We start from the raw sequence: 23,489 nt of genomic DNA, 5'->3' as shown, positions 1-23,489 counted from the left end.
CTTTGAAATTACTCCCGTTCATCTTAAATGAATGATGTATGCCCTCTGGTGTTAGACATTTCAACCCTGGGAAACGAATACTCCCTGTCTACTTTTATCTATGACTCTCCTAATCTTATAAACCTCTATCAGAGCTCCCTTCGTTGTCTGACGTTTCCAGACATCCCACCTCTCCTGGAAGTTCCGGGAGTCACCCGCATATTAATAGTGGCTCCCTGATGCCTGCAAATTATATACAATATCCCGGAAATCAATTTTTTTGAGAGTGAGTGAGAGAGCGTGAGAGAGAGAGAGAGAGAACAAGAGAGAGCGAGAGCCATGGCAGAGTGTTCCAAAAAAAAGAAAATATAAAACTTACGTCACCCCAGACTACCCTAAAGTGTACCCCTGCCCAATAGGGGTCAAAAATAATGACAGTGTTGCTCGCTGCACTGTTTGCAACAGTGACTTTTCTATTGCCCATGATGGGTTAAGACTGTAAAAGATATGTTGAGGTGAGTTTAACAGGTGTCATTCGTTCATTAGCATAGCTAACATTATTTAAACTAGCTGGCCAGCTGCTAAGGAGCTACTGTATTGCAGACATCTCACCTCTCCCAGAAGTTCCGGGAGTCTCTCACAAATTGATGGTGCTACCTCCATGAAATGAGTTTTTGCAGGGTGGGATGTCTGCGCTTCGTAGAAAACAATCCAAGTTTGTCCAACCTCTCGTTAAAGCACATGCCCTCTAAACCAAGCAGCATTCTGGTAAACCTCTTCTGCACCCTTAACAAAGCCTCAACATCCTTTTTATAATGGGGTGACCAGAACTGTGTGCAAAACTCCAGATGCAGCCTAACTAAAGTTGCTTTTTTTTAATGTATAACTTCCTAACTCTTTGTACTCAATGCCCCGACTAGTAACAACAAGGATGCCGTTTGCTTTCTTAATCATCTTATCAATCTGTGTTGCCACTTTCAGGAGGTTGTGAACTTTGACCCCAACTCCCTCTGCTCATCAACACTGTTAAGGATCTTGTTCTTAAAAGTGTACTGAATCTTTGCATTTGACCTACCAAGGTGGCCAGGTTAAACTCCATCTGCCATTTCTCTGCACATATCTACAACTGATCTATACCTCACTGTATTCTTTGTCAGTCTTCTATGCTCTCCACAATGCCACCAATCTTGTATCATCTGCACACTTGCTAACCCACCTATCTACATTTTCACCTAGGTCACTTGTATACATCACAAGCAGATGAGATCCCAGTACAGATCCCTGTGGAGCACCATGAATCACAGATCTTCAGCTGGAATAAGTCCCTTTGACCATTACCCTCTGTTCACTGGGCAAGCTAGTTCTTAATCCAAACTGCCTATTCACCATGGATCCCATGCACCTTAAGCTTCTGGATGAGCCTCCCATGAGGAACCTTGTCAAAGACCTTACTAAAATCCATGTAGATAACATCTGCAGCTCTACCTTCATCTCAATCACCCACATCACCTCATTTAAAATAAAAACTCAAAAACTCAGATGTGACTTGCCCTACACAAAACCATGCTGACTCGATCTAGTTGGGCCATCATTTCCCAAATGCTCATAAATCCTATCCAGTAAATTCTCTCCAGTAACTTCCCTAACTTTGCTGTTGTGGTCACTTTTTATATGGTTAGTGAGGTTGAGTTTCTGGTCAACAATAATCCTTGGCATTCTGGTAGTGGGTGCTCAGTGACAGTAATGCAGTTAGCTATCAGGAGAAGGAGCTTAGTCATTCTCCTGTTGGAGATGGTAATTACTTGGAACTTGAGTGACGTATTACTTGTTAATTATCAAGTTTATGCCCAAATGCTATCTAGATCTTGCTGCATTTTCTGAGAGGATGCAAATAGAATTGAATAAAACACATTCATGGATGAATATCCTACATCTGACCTTATGATGGAGGGAGTTCATTGGTGATCCAGCTGTAGATAGTTGGACCTAGGACTGTGCTCTGAGGAACTTGTGTCCTAGGATGGGGATAATTGACCTCCAATAACCATAACTACTTCCCTTCATATGAGGTGTTACTTCAACCATTGGAATGGTTTTTTTGTTGATGCTTGACAGAGCTATACCAGGATTTCATGATATCATGCTTGGTCAAAAGCTGCCACAAAGGCAAAGTGAGTAATTCTCACCTTATCTACAATCTTGCATCATTTCTTAATAACACACACAAAACTCAGAAGGCCAGGCAGCATCTATGGAAATGAATAAGCAGTCAATGTTTTGGGATGAGACACATCTTCAGGACCTTCTCAGCCCAAAATGTCGACTGTTTATTCATTTCCATAGATGCTGCCTGATCTACTGAGTTCCTCCAGCATTTTGAGTGCGTTACTCTGGTATTCCAGCATCTGCACAATCTCTTGTGTTTCATCAACATCATCATTGTCTGCCTTGTCGTAAGAGTTAGACGATCACGCTCTCATGACCATGAGTGTTCTTGGCAAATTTTTCTACAGAAGTGGTTTGCCATTGCTGCCTTCTGGCAAAATGGGGAATCCCACCATTATCAATACTCTTCAGAGATTGTCTACTTGGTATCAGTGGTTGCAATACCAGGACTTAAGATATGCACCAGCTGTTCATATGATCATCCACCACCTCCCATGACTTCACATGACATTGATCAGGGGGAGGGGGTGCCAAGCGGGTGCTACACTTTGCCCAAGGGCGACCTGCAGGCCAGCGGAGGGAAGGAGCCTTTTGCATCTCCTTTGATAGAGATATATGTCCATCCCACCATCCATCCCTTGTGTTTATCTTTTCTTAATATCTTTAGTTAAAATTATATTTGTATTTCAAATCAAGATGAGCAAGTCTGTAGAATATTTTGGTTGTTCAACGCAAGTGTATTGCCTACCCTATCCTCTCTATAGTCTTGCAAGAATGCCTGAGCAGGAGGGTCATGAGACCAACTCTATCCAAGTTCTTTTGCACTTTGCTACGAGAGGTGATTGATAAGTTTGTGGCCTAAGGTAGAAGGAGTCAATTTTAGAAGACCTAGAAAATGAGTTATTAACTTCAAACTTTCTGCATAATCACTCAGAGTTGAACTGCACGTGCATGTAACGAGTGCTGTACAACTCATCTCCTTCTACCTTGGGCCACAAACTTATTAATCACCCCTGCTGTGGACCACTTTCTGGAGGTCCAAGATGCCGACTTCTACGAAAAAGGGATCCGTATGCTCCATGACTGCTGGACTAAGTGTGTAAATGTAGGAGGGGACTATGTTCAAAAATAAAAGTGCAAGGTTTTCTAAAATGGACTCCTTCTACCTTGGGCCACGAAGTTACCGATCACCCCTGGTATTGTATATCTTTACTTTCCTGTGGATTCCCCCAAGAAAATAAAGTATGTATACTCTGACTAATGATAGCTACATAAGATTGTCTAGAGTGACTTCCCTTGGGTTATGGACGTCCTTCCCTGCATCTGAATGCCATGAACTTAACATTGAGATGTTCTATGCTCCAGGCCGTATTAAAATTGCTTTATCAAGTTACCCACTCTGGTCTGTTGACTTCATAATAAATGAACTGCAAAGAAATTTGATGAGGAATTGGGCGTAATTCCCTTGGAAAGGTTCTGTCACTTTATTTATTGTTTCAGTGTTGGAACGCAGTTCATTTAAATGACTGGCATGACTTTGCACTGAAATGTAACCAAACATGTACTGTAATCCTTTTGCCGTCTGTTGTAGGTAAAACTGCCAGTACTGCTGCTCGGTCGCTCCACAGACCTGAGACCAGGCGAGTTTGTGGTTGCCATTGGAAGCCCATTTTCACTGCAGAACACAGTCACGACAGGAATAGTGAGCACGACTCAGCGAGGAGGAAAGGAATTGGGACTTCGGAACTCTGACATTGATTACATTCAGACGGATGCAATTATCAACGTACGTTTGACACAGGCATTCTTGAAATTAGTTAAGCTTTTCACTCAATTTTCCATAGTCCATGTTTTGATCTGAAAATGTTCTGTTTTTTCACAGTATGGAAACTCAGGTGGTCCTTTAGTGAACCTGGTAAGAGTTTTTAAAATCTGTTTTCTGTGCTGCCTTGCTGGTCTACATTAAACTTAATTTTCGTTTCTTTGTAGGTCTACTTTCACACTAACCACTGTCTTCATTCTGAGGTTTTTAACCTAACACTGTACTAACATGCCAGCAGCGAAAAGATGTCTATGCAGCGCTTTCATTTCAAAGCCACCACTTAAGTCGGAATGGTTTGTATTCTTATACTTTATGCTCTCTGCATGGAAGTACTTGAATGTTGAAAATAAATTTCATAACCCTATTTTAAAAAAGTTCACCTTTCTCACTGTCGCTTCTCTGTCCAAGAGAGATCATTCTTAAATTGCGTAAGGGGAATTTTTGTGCACTGTTTCTTTCAGGATGGTGAGGTAGTTGGAATTAACACCCTGAAGGTGACTGCAGGAATATCATTTGCAATTCCATCAGATAAAATTCGACAATTTCTAGTTGAATCTCATGACCGGCAAGTGAAAGGTATGTTGAATTTAGATTTTTCTTTTATTGCTTTAATGAATTGTATCTGGTGTTGATTACAACTTGAATTTTAAATGTTCTGTTACGTTTGTTCATTTGTTTGTTACGTACTGTGTCGGATGATGTAGGCAAACGTGGTCTTTCCACGACCATGATTATTCTTGGAAGATTTTTCTGTGGAAGCAATTTTCTATTGCCACCTTCTGGGCAGTGTCTTTACAAGACAGGTGAGCCCAGCCATTATCAATACTCTTCAGAGATTGCCAGCCTGGCGTCAGTGATCACATAACCAGGATTTGTGATATGCACCAGCTGCTGATACGACCATCCAGCACCTGCTCCTGTGGCTACACGTGATCCTGATCAGAGTGGAGGTGGGGGTGCTAAGCAGGTGCTACACCTTGTCTGAGGGTGAGCTGCAGGCTAATAGAAGGAAGGAACACCTACAGCTCCTTTGGTAGAGACTCATCACCCCACCACCTGTCTTTTAAATACTAGTTGTATTACAGTTGTGTACAGGCTTGTTGTTTTGTGGAATGATTGGTGATTCTTTCCACTTACGAAACTCTCCTGAACACACATTGGAACTAAAGGAGGATTCTACCACAGATCCAAGAATTCATGATTCAATTCTGTACAGTTTACATAATCCTCGGTGCAATAAGAACTGCAAATCAGTTTAGCCTGTAGTTACTTGCACAGAATAGAATACTATAAACAATCAACGTTAGTTCATTTTTAATGGGAATTTTCTTCAGATGAAATGTAATATTGGTTTTGGTTTACCATTGTCACATACAGTGAAAAGCTTGTCTTACATACAGTTCGTACAGATCAGATCTACAGAAATAATGCAGTGCAGGTAAACGGTTGAGTGTAAGATCATAATGAGGTAGATTGAGAGGCCACAAGTCCATCTTATCATACAAAAGGTCTGTTCAAGAGTCTGATAACTGGGATAGAAGCTGTCCTCGAGCCTATTGGTACATTATTTATTTATTTTATTTAGCCAATAAGACAAAGAATAGGCCCTTCCGGCTCTTCAAGCCGCATTGCCCAGCATCACCCGATTTAACCCTGTCCTAATCATGGGACACTTTACAATGGCTAATTAACCTACAAACTATTATGTCCTTGGATTGTGGGAGGAAACCAGATCACCCAGAAAATACCCATGGGAGGACACCCAAACTCTTTACAGTGGACACCAGGATTGAATTCCGAACTCCAGCACCCCGAGCTGTAATATTGTCGTCTAACTGCTGTGCCCAAAACATTGAAAGCTTTTGTATCCTCTGCCCAATGGGAGAGGGAAGAAGAGAAAAAGTATGAGCTGGGCGTGGACTATTTTACCGAGGCAGTGAGAAGCGTAGGGTGCCAGGGTGGAGGTGCGTCTCTACCAAGGGAGGTGTTGGGTGGTGCTTCCCTCTGCTAGCCTGTAGCTCACCCCAGACAGGATGTAGCACCCGCTTAGCCCTCCTGGCACCATGCAGACAATTTCTAAAGAATATTAAAAAAGGCTGGGCTCATCCGTCTGCCCCAAAGCAGGCAACGGCAAACCACTTCTGATTTTTAAAAAAAAACATTACCAAGAACAATCATGGTCATGGAACGACCACGATTGCCCACATCACACGATGCAGCACAACAAAGGAACAAGTCCTGTGATGTCCGCTCCTCTCTGCATTTACTTGCAGTCACTTGCAGAGCAAATAGGATGCTAACATTTATCTATTAAGACACAGTGCTGAATAGGCCCTTCGAACTGCACTGCTCTGCAACCTGATTTAATGTAGCTCAATTATGGGGCAATTTATAATGACCAATTAGCCTACCAAGTGGTAGGTCATTAGATTGTGGGAGGGAACTGGAGCACATGGAGGAAACCCACGTGGTCATGGGGAGAATGTACAAACTGCTTTCAGGCACCAGTGGGAATTGAACCCCAGTCACTGGTACTGTAAAGCATAGTGCTAACCATTATGCCACACCTCACACTTTCTACGATGCATTGATAATAGCTCAGACTTCTAATGCTTGCACAGACGATCTGAACAATAAAAACAAGGTAGCTAAGTTAGGGACTGTGCACATTAAAGTTATTGTCAAAAAATTACTAATGGCCGGAGTTGCATTGTCCATTACTGTTAAAATTGGACCAAATTCAAAACCAGAGGCATTAACAGAGATGTCCTGTCATCAAAAATGTTTATAAAAGCACTCTAAGGAAAATTCCTAGAAAATAGTCTGACTCTCAATCTTCTATTGCTAGATATTTTCAGAACAAATTTAACAAACCTTAAAGATGGCCAAGAATGGTATGTGAAGGAGTTACATAATTCCATCTGTAGTTGCCCACTTAGTGTCAGTCTGTCAGACATCCTTCAAGCTGTTTGGACTATGCTGAGCGAAGATTGCCACTCACACTTGCACGGAAGCACATAATTGTTGTGCTCTTGCCCAATTTGCGTCTGAAAAATTGCGTGCCTCAAAGCAAATCTTTGTGCTAAACGGTGGGGCTTTCAGTGGCTTCAGGGCCTTACGTGTGTAACAGCTGCCATGTAGCTGAGGCGGAACAAGACTTGCCCACAAACTGGTTGCAAAAACTTCGACATATGCCAAAGCCTCCCTCACCTCAAGAAATTCCATCTGTTAGAGCAGTCCAGTATTTCGATGCTCTTAAATGAAACTGACATAAAATGTATTCAAAGACTTTTGAAATGTAAGTAAATTGTAATTGTTAAAAAGGAATAAAATAATAAATTAATTCATACACACAGTAAATAACTAGGTGCATTACAGGTAAAAAGCTTGCAACCAATTAAAAAAATATAAATCCCCTCTGAATCCTTCTTCCCCACAGCCATAAAATTTCCCTTCCAATAACCCAGCACAAGAACCATAGGCAGACTTGCCAGTACAAATGCTGAGGATTGCCGGCTAGTTCGTGTTCCATTGTCGAAGGGTCCAGGGGAGGTTCTCGAGAATTATCCTGGGTTTGAAAGGGTTAATGTATGAGGAGTGTTTGGCTCTGCGTCTGTACCTGTTGTCGTTTACAAGAGTTGGTGGGGGTGGGGGTGGAGGATCTTACTGAAACCGATCAAATATGGAAGTGTTGAGCTAGAGTAGGTGTGGAGAGGGTGCTTTTTATAGGGTAGGGGGTTGCGTCTCAGAATTCAAGAACCCCCTTTAGAACAGAGTTGAGGAATTCCCTTAGCTACAGGGTGGTGAACCTGTGAAATTCATTGACACAAATGGCTGTGGAAGCCAATTCATTGGGTATTTTTAAGGTTGGAGTTGATTACTAAGGGTGTCAAAGGTTATGGGAGAGAAGGCCGGAGGATAGGGTGAAGAGGGATAATAAATCAACCGTGATGGAATGGCGGAGCAGACTTGATGGGTAAATTGGCCTAATTCTGCTCCTGTACTTTACAGTCTTATAGTCTTATGGTCTTATTGCTGGATTCATTGAAAATGTCAGCAGAGTATAATGACTAATTTATCAATAGAATGTGACAGCAAGTTTATGATTTTGGCCTAGTGGCCGAACATAGTTGCATCTCAGGTGTCGTAAGCTTGTTGGGCATTAACTAGGAAGTCCTCAGCCACTGTAAATATTTTAGTGAGCATTTATCCTGTTTAGTGTTAAAAATACATTGTGTTGAGTTTCAGAACTAGTGGTTGTTTCCTAATGCCCTAATAAAACTGACAAGTACCTTCAAAAGACGAGTGTTCATGTGAAATGTGTTTCAAAAGCTGAATGAACTTAAGTGCTCCCTTTTTTTCATCAAGTAAATTTGTTTTGTTTTCTGTTGTAGGAAAAACAACAACAAAAAAAAGATATCTTGGAGTTAGAATGATTACACTTACCACTGGGTATGTATTATTTGGTCATGTGAAAGCTTCATAATGTGCATCCTGAAGTATTTTGTTCCACTGCTGCTCTGTTGTCAAGTAGACAGAGCTACAATTGTACTGTGATATGGAATGTGCAGCTGCAAGTGATGGTGGGGCTAAGTATGAGTCCTTGTGTTTGATGGTTGCTTCCTGTTGACAGCCTGGTAAGAATGTCACTATTGGATTGAATAACTCTTTCGCACCCCTGTCACTCGCACACACAGGATTGTACATCCCAGCAGCGTCTGACACTGAAATCAATGCACAGCTGTATGTGGAATTTCCAGGTTGAAGCCACTAGCAAAACAAAGGGCGTTTAATCCCCGGATTTAATGATTGCAGCCAATTGAGTAAAATCTGAAAGCCAATTTGTTGGAAAGAAAGTTGGGGACAAAGTAGTAATTGGGAGCGAATGTTATAATTTGGCTTTAGTGTGGTCCCTGAAGATTTGAATGAAGGCTAGGAGATGGACAGCAGAGCTTTAAATGTGCTGAAGATTAAGGAGGGTGGGGTGGGAAAAACATTGGGTACATCAAGTCTGAAGGAAACTATGGCATGAAGGAGAGTTTAAGGGTTAGTTAAGGAAAGGAATGAGCCTGGCAATATTGGGGAGGTACAAAGGGTGTGTCTGTGTAATGAAGCTCAGAAGCTCTGGTCTTCTCAATTATTTATGATGGTCACAATCTTGTTCAACATAAAGCAGTGACCAGAGAGTGGACTGGACATCAAAGTTAGTGGACATGGAGAGGATGTTTCCCATAGTGGGGGAATCCAGGACCAGACGGCACAGCCTCAGAATAGAAGGATGTCTCTTTAGGACAGAGATGAGGAGGAATTTCTTCAGCCGGAGAGTGGTGAATCTGTGGAATTCATTGCCCCAGGTGGCTGTGGAGGTCAATTCATTGGGCATATTTAAAGTGGAGGTTGATATGTTCTTGATTAGTAATGGCATCGAAGGGCTTGGGGAGAAGACTGGAGAATAGATTAGATTAGATTAGATTATGAGGACACACAGTTCTCTTTTTATTGTCATTTAGTAATGCATGCATTAAGAAATGATACAATATTCCTCCGGTGTGATATCACAGGAACACAGGACAGACCAATACTGAAAAACTAACAAAACCACATAATTATAACATATAGTTACAACAGTGCAACAATACCATAACTTGATGAAGAACAGTCCATGGCACAGTAAAAAAAAGTTCAAAGTCCCTCGAAAGTCCCACATCTCATGCAGACGGGAGAAGGAAGAAAACTCTCCCTGCCATGCCCGACCACAGTCCGACTCTGAGTCGTCCGAAAACTTCGAGCTCCGATCAGCCCTCCGACACCGAGTAGTGAGCACCATCTCTATCCGAACGCTTCGACCTCAGCCTCGGTCGCCAGCAGCAGGCAAAGCCAGGGATTTTGGGGCCTTCCCTCCAGAGATTCTCGATTGCACAGTCGCAACAGCAGCGAACCGGGCATTTCAGATATTTCTCCAGATGTTCCCCTGCTTCTCACGTCTGTCTTCATCAAATCAGAATTGTCCACAGCCCCTATTTAACAGATACAATATCATTTCACCGGAGAGCTGCACCAGAATAGGGTTGAAAGGGATAATAAACCAGCCATGATGGTATGGTGAAGCACACTCAATGTGCTGAATGGCCCAATTCTGCTCCTATAGCCTTAACCAGCCTATATTTGGTCTTTATTCACTCAAGCCACATTGATCATGTGGATACTCAGAGACTTTTTCCCAGAGCTGAAATGGCTAGCACGAGAGGGCACAGTTTTAAGGTGCTTGGAAGTAGGTACAGAGGAGATGTCAGGGGTGAGTTTTTTATGCAGAGAGTGGTGAGTGTGTGGAATGGGCTGCCAGTGACGGTGGTGGAGGTGGATACAATAGGGTCTTTTAAGAGACTCCTGGATAGGTACATGGAGCTTAGAAAAATAGAGGGCTATGGGTAAGCCTAGGTAGTTTTAAGGTAAGGACATGTTTGGCACAGCTTTGTGGGATGAAGGGCTCATATTGTGCTGTAGATTTTCTATGTTTCTAAGCCATCACCCTTTTCCACATCTAAATCCATCAAAGTCTTGCACACTCTTTCATTCTCGTGTTTTTCAGCCACTCCTTAAGTGCCTCAACCACTCTCTGTGGTGGCTGGTTCCACATCCTCGTTCTTCTTTGGGTAAAGGAGTTTCTTTTGAATTCCTTGCTGGAGCCTGTGGTTTGTGGTGTGCCAAGGATGATGCTGTGACCTTCCAATCCTCAAGCACATAGATTAGGAAGGGGAGAAAGCCAGGGGTAGTTTGGAGCTGCTGTTGGAGGAATGAGAAGCTGGGTTTATTCAGAGTGGGACCGTGACTACTCAGAAAAATAAATTTTCTTCAAACAATCAGAATTACCAAGATGTACTGAACAAAATTAGGGTCATATCCATGTATATCAAAGCCCACTTCAAAAACTATGAAATAACTTGGTTCCTCATGGTCAGTAAGAAGGAGAAAGAGCTGTGGTGACTCAGAAGATATACATGATTGTGGCAAGGGAGTTTGCTTTAATCCTCCAATCCTGCAGAGTCAAATACAATTTGTGTTCCTATTTGCTTTAATTTATTTAAATATTAACCTTGTGTTTCATTTACTTACATTCTTTAATTGTGCAACTCGCACAACATACACAACTTGTAATTCCTCATGATTTAAAGCTATTTGCATTGAAATTCATCCCCCCAGTTTGCAGTGCTGCACCCAAAACACGGCAGCATCAGCACTCAGTTCTCTGGCTCCAATTCATTGCATTTACTTTGAAAGCATGATGCAAGGAAATGGTCCAATACCCATGTGTCAGGGATGTAGGATACGAATAGTACTTGGTCCAATAATGAGAACTTGTCATCTTAAAAGTTAGCCATTTACTTCTTCTATATTCTAATCTTTTATAAAGATTTTTATCCATGCTAATACCTTGCCTGAGGTCCCATGTGATGCCTTATCAACACTTTCCTGATGTGCTTTGTCTGTTGGATTCATCCTCCTGTTACATGCCCAAAGATTTGACAGACATCCCTTTTGTAAACCGTGTTGCCTCTGTCTAATCAATCTTATAATCCCAGCATTTTTCTGGAAGTTGCTTTCAGGCTGCATAATCTATCATTCTTTTTATTAACCCTCCTTCCAATCCTCAAGCACATAGATGAGGAAGGGGAGGAAGCCAGGAGTTGGTTGGAGCTGCTGGCTTTCACAGTAACAGTAATATTGCCAACTTTGCTATTTTCCAATCTGCCAGGACATTTCCAGAATTTAGGGAATGTTGAGAAATGCCATTAAAGCAGCTACTTTTTTAGAATCTAGGGGTGTAGAACATCAGGTACTGTGATTTGCTGGCTTCTCATTCCAGTAATTTTGGAAAATGATGTTTAAAAAAAAAAGTATAGGTTCCGGTATGGGTGTCGACCCTGATGAATTTAGTATCTTGTAGTGCAAATCCCTTTCTGGTCACAGTTTGATATAACCATATGTTGTAACAAAGAACAATAATTTTGATGCAGATTTTTATTTGGATTCGTACAAGTTTTGCTGAGTCTTATTTGTTCCTCTAGCATTGCCAAGGAACTGAAGGAACGTCAGAGTGATTTCCCAGATGTTAATTCTGGAGCCTATATCATCGAGGTCCTTCCACGTACACCTGCTTCCATGTAAGTCCAGGAAACAGATTTTGTACCCTTTAGGAAATAAAATCTGCAAGTGCTGGAAATCCAAATTAAAAGTAGAGAATGTTGAAGTGTTCACCCGATTAGGCAGCATCAGTAGGAAGGGAAAAAGAGTTGATGTTATGGGTCAGCGACTCTTCTTCAGGACTGAAGGAGTGAGAAGGGAGGGGAGGGTAGAGAGAACAGAGGGACTCTCTGTAATAGGATGCAGACCAAAGTGGTCAAGTTTACTCTTTAAAATCTGGCGGTTGGATCAAAATGACATAGAGACAGACTGGCACACAATCTTTGATTGGGGGAAAAAAAGGGGCATTGACCTGAAATTGTTAAATCAATAATGAACTCGGGTTGTAACATGCCAGAGTTAGAAGATGAGGTACTATTCCTGAGTTACACTGGATTGATAATTGACGATGGAATCTGACAGGAAAGGGACATGGAACATGGCACTAAACAAGGTAGTGGGGTTGGGCAGATGGGAACAGTGGAGAAAGGGACTGTTGGGACTGGTGATATTGTAATTCAGGGGTTCTTCAGAAGTTAAAAATGAGGCATAAATATTGTGATTATAGCCATTTTTTAGATGTTCGTAGCAAACAAAAACAGTAATCAACTTATTCTACTGTAAGGAAGGCAGAGAAGAAAGAACAAAGAGAAAGACAAAGAAGTTGTAATCATCGTATACTGAAAACTAGCCCAAACTAGAGAGTTAGTGAGACATTCTAGAGATGAGAAATAACCAATGAACTAGTCAGGTACAATGTCATGACACAGGATGCAAAGAACTTACTAGAAAAATACAGAAATAACTATATGATTACTGAAAGTTCACTGAACATATACGTGATTACATAAAAATTATAAGCAAGCATAATTTTTTTGTTGAACTACAAGAAAAGTAGCAATTTTACACTCTAATCCACAGGTCCCAGTTTGTGATTTATATAGACTATGTGAACATGGAGTATGTGGAGGAGGGAAAGAAATGGGGTGATTGGGGCTTGGGGAGTGGCGATTGTAGAAGGAATTGGGTGGACCAAGAGGAGAGAGAACCGGATGGGGGTGGAACAAAATACCTGAAATTGGAGAATTTGGTGTTCATACTCTTAGACGTAAACCACCCAGGCAGGTTGTGAGACGTTGGTCCTCTAGCTTGTGTTTAGACTCGTCTTGGCAGTAAAGGAGGCTAAGGAGAGATCTGTATGGAAATGGGGAGGGGAATTAACATGCTAGTAACTAAGAACTCCAGATAGCCATAGTGGATGGAGTATAGATGCTTGTAGAGAAGGCCATACTGAGGGTACCAAATCAAAAATATACAAGGGTGGAGGAGGTTCATGTGAATCTCTGCCTTGCCTGGGAAGTCTAGTTAAGTCCCTGGATGGTGGTGAGGGAGATGGTGTTACACTTCCTTGCATTGCTGAGGAATGTGCCTGGGGAGGGATAAGGTGTAGTCTTGGTAACTGCAGAATTCAATAGGTTTTTACTAAACGTCAGTGGATGGCTTGTCTCCTGAAATGGAGATGTAGAGATCAAGGGAAGTGAGAGGTGTTGGAAGTAATCCAAGTGAATTTGAGGGTGGGGTGCAAGTTGGAAATGAAGTGATGATGAAATAGACAAGTTCTACATGGATGCACTAATACTGTCCTTGATCTGGTGGAGAAATTGCTGGTGAGGGCTATCAGAGTAGGTTTGGAACACAGGCTGTTCCTTGTAGCTAATGAAAAGGAAGGCATAGCTAGGGATTGTAAAGAGTGGGAGGAATCAAAAGAGAAGTTGTTTAGGGTGAGAACAAGATCTGTCAAGCAGAGGGGAGAATATAGAGTCAGAATATTTAGTACATGTCAATAGAGGGGGACTGGCTAGATCTTTGTTCAAAGGTTTCAAGGGTACATTTAATGTCAGAGAAATGTATACAAACATTGGACATGTATACAAAATATCGGACAAAGTCAGCACGGATTTCTGAAAGGAAAATCATGTCTGACGAATCTCATAGAATTTTTTCAGGATGTAACTAGTAGAGTGGATAGGGGAGAACCAGTGGATGTGGTATATTTGGATTTTCAAAAGGCTTTTGACAAGGTCCCACACAGAAGATTAGTGTGCAAACTTAAAGCACACGGTATTGGGGGTAAGGTATTGATGGGGATAGAGAATTGGTTAGCAGACAGGAAGCAAAGAGTGGGAATAAACGGGACCTTTTCAGAATGGCAGGCAGTGACTAGTGGGGTACCGCAAGGCTCAGTGCTGGGACCCCAGTTGTTTACAATATATATTAATGACTTGGATGAGGGAATTAAATGCAGCATCTCCAAGTTTGCAGATGACACGAAGCTGGGCGGCAGTGTTAGCTGTGAGGAGGATGCTAAGAGGATGCAGGGTGACTTGAATAGGTTGGGTGAGTGGGCAAATTCATGGCAGATGCAATTTAATGTGGATAAATGTGAAGTTATCCACTTTGGTGGCAAAAATAGGAAAACAGATTATTGAGACCTGGGTGTCATTATACAGCAGTCATTGAAAGTGGGCATGCAGGTACAGCAGGCGGTGAAAAAGGCGAATGGTATGCTGTCATTTATAGCGAGAGGTTTCGAGTGCAGGAGCAGGGAGGTACTACTGCAGTTGTACAAGGCCTTGGTGAGACCACACCTGGAGTATTGTGTGCAGTTTTGGTCCCCTAATCTGAGGAAAGACATCCTTGCCATAGAGGGAGTACAAAGAAGGTTCACCAGATTGATTCCTGGGATGGCAGGACTTTCATATGAAGAAAGACTGGATGAACTGGGCTTGTACTTGTTGGAATTTGGAAGATTGAGGGGGGATCTGATTGAAACGTATAAAATCCTGAAGAAATTGGACAGGCTAGATACAGGAAGATTGTTCCCGATGTTGGGGAAGTCCAGAACGAGGGGTCACAGTTTGAGGATAAAGGGGAAGGCTTTTAGGACCGAGATGAGGAAATACTTCTTCACACAGAGAGTCGTGAATCTGTGGAATTCTCTGCCACAGGAAACAGTTGAGGCCAGTTCATTGGCTATATTTAAGAGGGAGTTAGATATGGCCCTTGTGGCTACGGGGATCAGGGGGTATGGAGGGAAGGCTGGTGCAGGGTTCTGAGTTGGATGATCAGCCATGATCATAATAAATGGTGGTGCAGGCTCGAAGGGCCGAATGGCCTACTCCTGCACCTATTTTCTATGTTTCTAATATGCATCCTGAAATGTTTCTTCTTTGCAACCATCCATGAAAACAGAAGAGTGCCCCCAAAGAATGAATTACAGTTAAATGTTAGAAACCCAAAGTGCCCCCCCCAGCTCCCCTCCCTGGCATTAGCAGCAACAAAACATTGATTCCCCCCTCCCCCACCAGCAAAAAAAAAAGCATCGGTACCCACCACCGAGCACTGAAGCATGCAGCAAAGACACAGACTTGCAGTACCCCAAAGACTATGCGTTGACCCGGTATTTGACATACCACAGGCTCGCTCTCTCTCTCTCCCTAATAAGGGAGAAAGAGGTGTCCCTGTTTAGAAAGAAACTGCCCTAAATATAAAAATGACTATTCATTTGGATTACTTTGCAGAGTGTATTTACATATTTTCTCAAGTGGTAACCAATCCAATTATTCTCTGTTGTTTAAAGTTTGAAAACAACATTAAACTTCTGTGTTCCGCTAATCCTTGCCCAATGATATCTCTTTGCAATGGCAGATGGATAGCATCAGCCCAAGCAAGATTTTGGAATTTCTTTTGTGTATGGACCATGTTACAGTAAAGTGAAACAGATGCTGCCAAAGTTTGCAGAACCTTTTAAAATCAGGCATGTGCAGAGAAGAGATTTTTATGGCTAGAAAGTCAGCAATTTATCAACTCCTCCTGCGAACTGTTGAAAATGAAACATGCTCTCCCCAATGCTATTAATATATCAAGGAATGTGTGGGAGTTTGAGACTGTGATGATAAATTTCTTTCTCCTCAATCCCATGCACATATCTTGTATTGCTTGTAAAGGTCACTTGCATCATACTGGAATGGCTTGCATTAGAATGTCATTAAACTTCTCTCTAAGCGGTTCCTGAACACCAACAATGATTTGTTTCCATCTCTGTGTGCGTTCTGAGGTGGCCATATCAGCCAATATGGTAACCATTATAATATTTAAAAGGAAAAGAGCAGGCTGGTTGCAAGCTGGTTTATGTCAAACTTGGCACATTAAAAATTTTGGTTATATATTTTCATGATCATTTTTTTTCATGGGGTGGCATGGTGGTGTAGCGGTTAACACAACACTTTACAGTACAGGTCACCTGAGTTCAATTCCCAACGCTGTCTGTAAGGAGTTTGTACATTCTCCTGTGAAGCGTTGGCTTCCTCCGGGTTATTCTGGTTTCCTCCCACAGTCCAAAGGCGTGCCGGTTGGTAGGTTAATTGGTCATTTTAAATTGTCCCGTGATTAGGCTAGGGTTAAAATGGGGGTTGCTGGGTGTCACGGCTTGACAGACTAGAAGGGCCTGTTCCGTGCTGAATCTCAATTAAAAAAAATAAAAGGGACCGATTTATTGTCCTTTCAGTCAGATATTGGGTTTGACAATTTGATGTTTGTGATGCCAGTGACTGCTGCAGCATATCCTTGAAACTTCACCATAATGCTTGCCTCTTTCCACAGAAACAACCACTTGACTCAAACATTTCAGTGCCCCTGATTAAGCATTACCGTATAATAACTGCACAGTTCTATTCCCAAACAGACAAATCAAACTCCAGTGCAAAATTGAGACTTTTTTCATTTAAATAGTTTCCAGAATATTCTGACATGCACCAAACTTGCATTTATCTTTTTGTTTCTTATAATGGTTCCCACACTGGCTTCTTCAACGCAGGAGTCCAAAGGAAAAATAAAATTCGCCCTTATCCCAACAGCTGATGGTTAACTGACAAGTGGCATATTGTCAGGAAATGTAATGGCCTTTAATATTTTGTCAGCTTTATTTTTACTTTTTTAAAATCTTAATCTTAAAACATACTTTGTTGCACATTTGTATGCAAGAATCATTTAACATCTTTCTTGAATTATTAGGGTACTAGAAATAGACACCGAAAATGTTCGAAACTGCAGTCATTGGAGAAATCGGACTAGAGAAATTAGATAAGTGACACAACATCAGTACGTTTTGCAGTGATATAGTACTACAAGTTCTACATGTTCCAGGAGCATTACAAAGTAGATGTTGATACTGACGAAAGAATGTAAGTTCTTGTGAATGTGTGATTGTGAAAGATATTAAAGAGAGACTAATATCTCAAAGGACAGAAGGCCACAAAAAAGTAGAAGCTTTAGGCTTCTTGGCTCTTCCTTAGAACCTTATGTCTGATCTGTCCCAAAACCTCAACGTGTCTTCTGTGCCAATTCCACATAGCTCTTAATTCTCCAACCTTCTCCAACTAGCCTCCATAACCAGCTGGTGTAGAGAATCCCAGAGATTCATGTCGAGGCTTTCATAAACAACGATTCATGTTCTCCCTCTTAACTCCAGATTTACCCTTCTGATTCTTTTTCCATAGCTGCTTGGATTTCCATCTGTCTGTCTAGGTACCATATCCGATGCGGACTTTGGTGACCATGGTTTTCCATATAGCTCTATCCTTCGTTTTTTGGATGACTTCCATTTCCTTGATGTGTAGCCACCTGGCTATGCTTTTGATGTACATAAGCCGAGGTCTTCCTCTAGGTTTACTCCCCTCAATCTTTCCAGAGAGTATGAGTTTTTCTAGTTCATCTTTCTGCATGATGTGTCCTAGGAATCTGAGTTGTCTTTCTCTTATTGTTGGTATGAGTGATTGAACTGCTTGGGCTCTTCTGAGAACTTCTTCATTTGATGTGTGTGTGGTCCATGATATTCATGGATTTCCATCATCTGCAGATTTTCTCTTGTTGCAGATTTACACATTGACTACATTGTCTCGCTTACAGCTCATCCCCACCATATTCTCCCAAGCCCTTCCCTGCTTCTTAAAACTAACCTGCTTCTCAATTCTGGGAGATCTCGGACCTGAAGCATTGACTCTGTTACTCTTTCCACTGACCTGCTGTATGTTTCCAGTATTTCCTCTTTTATTAGCGGCAACTTAATGGGTTAAATGGAATTTTAAGATTTTATGACTCCGATAAATTCCAAAGCAATTTAATGAATCTTTCTGATTTCCATTAAGTCATTGCTTTATGTGGTGTAAGTATAATTGCTCCAATTAACTGTATAAAGTGGAGAAAGATTATTTACCTTTCATAGTGATTGAATCAGTTTTGTTCTAAATCAAGACCAGGAAAAAATCAACTTCCACTTGCCTTTGACTATTAACAATAAATATCCTTGTCCTTGAAACTTAATCAAGCTAGGTTGGCATGCTTGGAATGCATTAAGGCTGCAGTTTTGAACATTTTCAGTGGCTATTTCTAGTACCCTATCTATTCAAAAAATTATGTTAAGTGATTCTTGCATACAAATGTGCAATAAAGTATGTTTTAAGATTAAGATTAAAAAAAGATCAAGTAAAATAAAGCTGACAAAATATTAAAGGCCATTAAATTTCCTGTCAATGTGCCACTTGTTAATTAACCATCAGCTGTTGGGATAAGGGTGAATTTTATTTTTCCTTTGGACTCCTGCATTGAAGATGCCAGTGTGGGAACCATCATAAGAAGCAAAAAGATAAGTACAAGTTTAGTGCATGTCAGAATATTCTGGAAACCATTTAAACAAAAAAGAATTTTCCTCAAAAAGCCTCAATTTTGCGCTGGAGTTTGATTTGTCTGTTTGGGAATAGAACTGTGCAGCTATTATACAACAATGCTTAATCCAAGGCGCTGAAATGTTTGAGTCAAGTGGTTGTTTCTGTGGAAAGAGGCAAGCATTATGGTGCAATTTGAAGGATATGCTGCAGCGGTGCACTCTCAGCACAATCACCAAATTGTCAAACCCAATGTCTGACTGAAAGGACAACAAATCAGTCTTATTTATTTATTTGTTTGTTTATTTATTTGATATACAACATAGAATTGGTCCTTCCAGCCCTTCAAGCTGCACCACTCAGCAACCCCTGATTTAACCCTAGCCTAGTCACAGGACAATTTACAATGACCAATTCACCTCTCAGCTTTGGACTGTTGAAGGAAGCCAATGGACCTGGAGGAAATCCATGTGGTCATGTCGAAAATGTAGAAGCTCCTTACAGACAGCGTCGGGAATTGAACCTGTGTCACCGGTGCTGTAAAGTGATGTACTAACCACCACACTACCCTGCTACTCAATGACCACCCTTTTCTTCATTACCTTGATTCTCCATTCATCTGAGAAGAGTTCCCACATGTCCCATGTCAAGAACCTGAATTTCTGTATCAGGTTTCTAGTCTTTACATCTCTGCATTCACCAGTGAATTTGATTCTGACCACTACAGATTTTGTTCATTGCTGCTATGATCCTGTCGTATCTCAGATTTTTCAGTGTGAAACATGGGAGTTTCTTTAGCAAGAGGATTCAATGTTTGTCAGCAGACTTGTATTATTTATGATAGTAAGATGTAACAAGTGTTCAACTGTAGGAACAGCTTTTGAGAGCTTTCAGTGGAAATTGAATGTGCCAGCATGGAGGTACTCTTTGGCCATTCATGAAGATCCACTGGGAAGTGGGTAGGTGAAGAAGTCATGGTCCTGCTGCAAGAAGAGGTTTCTTGCAATCTGCAAAGAACAACAGATTGAAGGGATTCATACTAGTACATTCAAGAAGATTATCAGACTTCTCAAGAAACTACAGCTGGGTTCTGACAAAAATAGATAATCAGTTAATGTAGGTGTCATGTCCATTGGCCAATTTATCCTCCACCATTGTGTGGAGAAACCAAAAATCTCCTCTGCTGTTCATTTGCCTCATCAAAAACTCTACAGCTGCACCTGAAAGCTAATGACCTGAAAGCTGGAACTTGCACTGATCACAGACATCTAAAAACAAACAAGAGAAAATCTGCAGATGCTGGAAATCCAAGCTGGAGGAACTCAGCAGGCCAGGCAGCATCTACAGAAAAGAGTACAGTCAACGTTTTGGGCCAAGACCCTTCATCGGGACTGGAAAAGAAAATAGACCTGGAATCGGCTCTGTCTGCTTTACCTTTTGTTAATGGAAGCTCCTGCCCTGTCCCACTTACTTAAGAAAATGCAACCCATTAAGAGCCTCCAGACTTTACTGGCATTCTATATAATTGACTACATGTGAAAAGGAATCTCCTTTCATGTTCAAAGGCCACATCCATGTTAAGTGGATTTGCTGTCTGGTTCTTTAGTTGCCAGATACCTAATTGTTATCGTCCATAAATCTAAATTAAACTTTCCCCTTGAAATCATTGGTACAAATTTGACAGTTGAACAAAGAAATTAATTTTAAATTAAATCAGAGTTCTTGCTTGCCTAAAGAAGCCATCATAAAGAAGAATCAATAATCATTTAATAACTTCTTCCAGTGATGTCATGTGCTGTAAATTTCTGGGTAGTGAAGTGAGAAAATGAAACTATTATTGTTCATGAGATAATGTAGATCATCTTGGAGAGACAGTTCCGGTTAGGTGAGATAAGCCAGCATGGTAGATCTTCCTATGTAAATTTATTTCTTGACTTTTTTTTTTGACATCATCTTCCACGGTTAGAGACACATTTGGTGGCAGAAGCAAATCAAATAATCAGAATCCAGAAGCTACTTAGTAAGCATCAATTTGTCTGTCACCCCATCATGTATTGGGGTGGCATGGTAGTGTAGTGGTCAGCTCAATGCTTTACAGTACAGGATCGGGTTCAATTCCCATCGCTGCCTGTAAGGAGTTTGTATGTTCTCCCCGTGACTGTATGGGTTTCCTCCAGGTGCTCTGGTTTCCTCCCACAATCCAAAGAAGCACTGGTTGATTGGTTAATTGGTCATTGTAAACTACCCTGTGATTAGGCTTGGATTAAATCGGGGGTTCTGGGCGGTGTGGCTTGAAGGACTGGAAAGATTCTCGATAAGTAAAGACATCTTTGTTCTTTCCAGTCCTAATACAACTTAAAGTAAGTAGGTTCTGTTGAAAGATCATTAGAATGAAATGTTAAGTTGGTTTGTTCTTCAAAGATACCATTACTTGACTCAGTAAATATTTCTAGCATTTTTGGCTTTTTCTTGGGATCTCCAGCATTAGCAGTTCTAGTTTTCCCATTTCAGATAGAAAATTGGACTGTATAGACGACAATAAGTTATCACCGAAGTTGCTGTAATACTCAATTGGTTGACTTTTTTTTTCCTTTTCCTTTCTAGTGGTGGCCTGAAGGACAATGATGTGATTATTAGCATCAATAATCATTTAATAACTTCTTCCAGTGATGTCAGTGAAGCAATTAAAAAGGATCCATCCTTGTCAATTGTGGTCCGTCGAGGCAATCGAGATGTGATAATAAACGTCGTCACTGAAGAAATTGAACCTTAAAATGGAGCTGGGTCTCCTGCCTTTATGAATGAAGCAACAAAGATATTGGGTATTTACTGGATAAATGCAGTCTCTAGTTAGCAGCTTATAATCCTGTTAATATTTCTGCTACAAGGTGTTATCAGAAGATATCTACGGCCTGGGTTTAATTCTTTGTTGATTATAAGCTGAGATGATCCTGAATTTGTAAAGCACATTTCATGTATTTCCCGAGGCCTCTTTTCTTTTTATTTTGATTTTATTGTAATCTGTTTTACTTAAAATGTCAGTGTAAACAATGACTTGACTGGAGATTTCACTCCATGACAAGATTATCATTATTGGCGCTAATTCTCTTGCAGTTACCTAACTGTCACTTTGTATTGGTAAATCTGAGTAGTGATGTTGCTCACGTGGCCCTGGAAGATGTTTGTGCTGCCTTTTACTCCTACTGGATCTCAGTAGCCAAGCTACTCAATCACGACAAAGTGGACTGTGGAAACATGGGAACATATTCCCCATTCTTTCCTTCTTTCAGCACTCACTGTCCACAATTTCTACAGCACAGGCGTACTATGAAGATGAGGAGGCAACATTCCCTGGGTCATGAGAGTGATATGTTGGTGAATTACTTTTGTTCTTCCATTTTGTATGAATATTTTTCCCACCAGCAGGTTATTTTACATGCATTCCAGTATTATTCTACAAGGGAGAGTGAGAGGGCATTCTGGGGAAGTGAGAGGGTAGAAATTCTTTATCCAATGGACCAGGCTGGTAATTTTTATATCCCACCAGCTCCTGGGAAATCTGAGTTTGTGTCGTTTGTGTACACTCCACCCATCTCTAGTTAAAAAGTTTCAAGTGAAACTTGGGGGAGATTAGGTTTAAACTGCAAATGTGAATAATGCCAGTTGATACCAGGACTTTGTGGCCGTGGTTAATATGCTATTAAAGCACACTTATATCAGGGTAAGTTTTCTCTGTACTGCTCCAATGCGCAACAAAGGAAAACTTGATGCTAATTATTTGCCTTGAACAAGACTGCAGCTGAATTTTTGTTTGCACCTGGTTTTATTTGAAACATTTTAATGAGGTGAATGTCAAATAGCCCTGCACAAAACACCTCTCTAGATTGCACTAGGAAAAGTCCAGTGGAAAATTGTCCCATTAATGAGGTACTCCTGCCTCCTGCCCAGTTGTTCAGGAAATAGATATTGTCTTCGGAGTTCAACTTGTATTGTCAATAAAGGTCTTTATTGGTTATACTTGGTTTAATTTTTTTCCTGCTTTGGCGTTTGTTTCAAAATGCTGCTCAATTTTTACATTTGTTCATGAAAAGCGCACTGTACAAAATGAGAATAAAGCTACACAAAATAAAGCCACCCATTCAAATCCTGTTCTCAGTCAAGTTACAAATCCTTTGGGAATGCTGACAAGGGAATGTCCTTTGCCTCTTAAGGTCTGAGTTGCCTTAGCACAGAACATAGCAGAGGTCAGGAGCAGGAGCTTCAGCCTACAATGCCGGTGACTAGGTCTCAAAGTACAACACCTCACTCCTGTCTGCATTGAATTCCATCTGCCATTCTCCAGCCGGTTTGGATCCTGCTATAAGCTTTGATAGCCTTCCTCGCTGTCCACTGGATCCCCAATTTCCTCAAAGAAAGACACTTTACTTGTAGCATATCTACAATGGAGGTTTCACTTCTTTAAATCGTTGCTGAAGTCCCAGCCAAAGGTGCTCTTAGTTGTTACCCAATTTAGTTGTCCTCTTGTCTATGTTGAGGATTTGTATACTTGTTTTCAGTCTATTCATAAAGGATTTATCATTCTTTGCCATGTTCTGTATTAACCAATTTCCCCCGGGATC

General features: G+C 41.1%; 1 protein-coding gene across 1 annotated transcript in view; it reads left to right on the top strand.

The window, feature by feature from the left end:
* Positions 1-23,030, top strand: part of htra1b (HtrA serine peptidase 1b) — a 74,480-nt gene extending 51,450 nt beyond the window's left edge. The window contains exons 4-9 of the mRNA XM_063071212.1: positions 3,737-3,931; positions 4,028-4,060; positions 4,429-4,543; positions 8,362-8,419; positions 12,034-12,129; positions 21,475-23,030. Of these exons, the coding sequence (XP_062927282.1) occupies positions 3,737-3,931; positions 4,028-4,060; positions 4,429-4,543; positions 8,362-8,419; positions 12,034-12,129; positions 21,475-21,643 (666 nt within the window). The 3' untranslated portion in view covers positions 21,644-23,030. The remainder of the gene's footprint in view (positions 1-3,736; positions 3,932-4,027; positions 4,061-4,428; positions 4,544-8,361; positions 8,420-12,033; positions 12,130-21,474) is intronic.
* Positions 23,031-23,489: the final 459 nt, after the last annotated feature.

Source organism: Mobula hypostoma, chromosome 19 (genome assembly GCF_963921235.1).
Source record: "Mobula hypostoma chromosome 19, sMobHyp1.1, whole genome shotgun sequence".
In the NCBI taxonomy this organism is placed as follows: domain Eukaryota; kingdom Metazoa; phylum Chordata; class Chondrichthyes; order Myliobatiformes; family Myliobatidae; genus Mobula; species Mobula hypostoma.
This window is presented reverse-complemented; position numbering and strand designations above follow the sequence as displayed.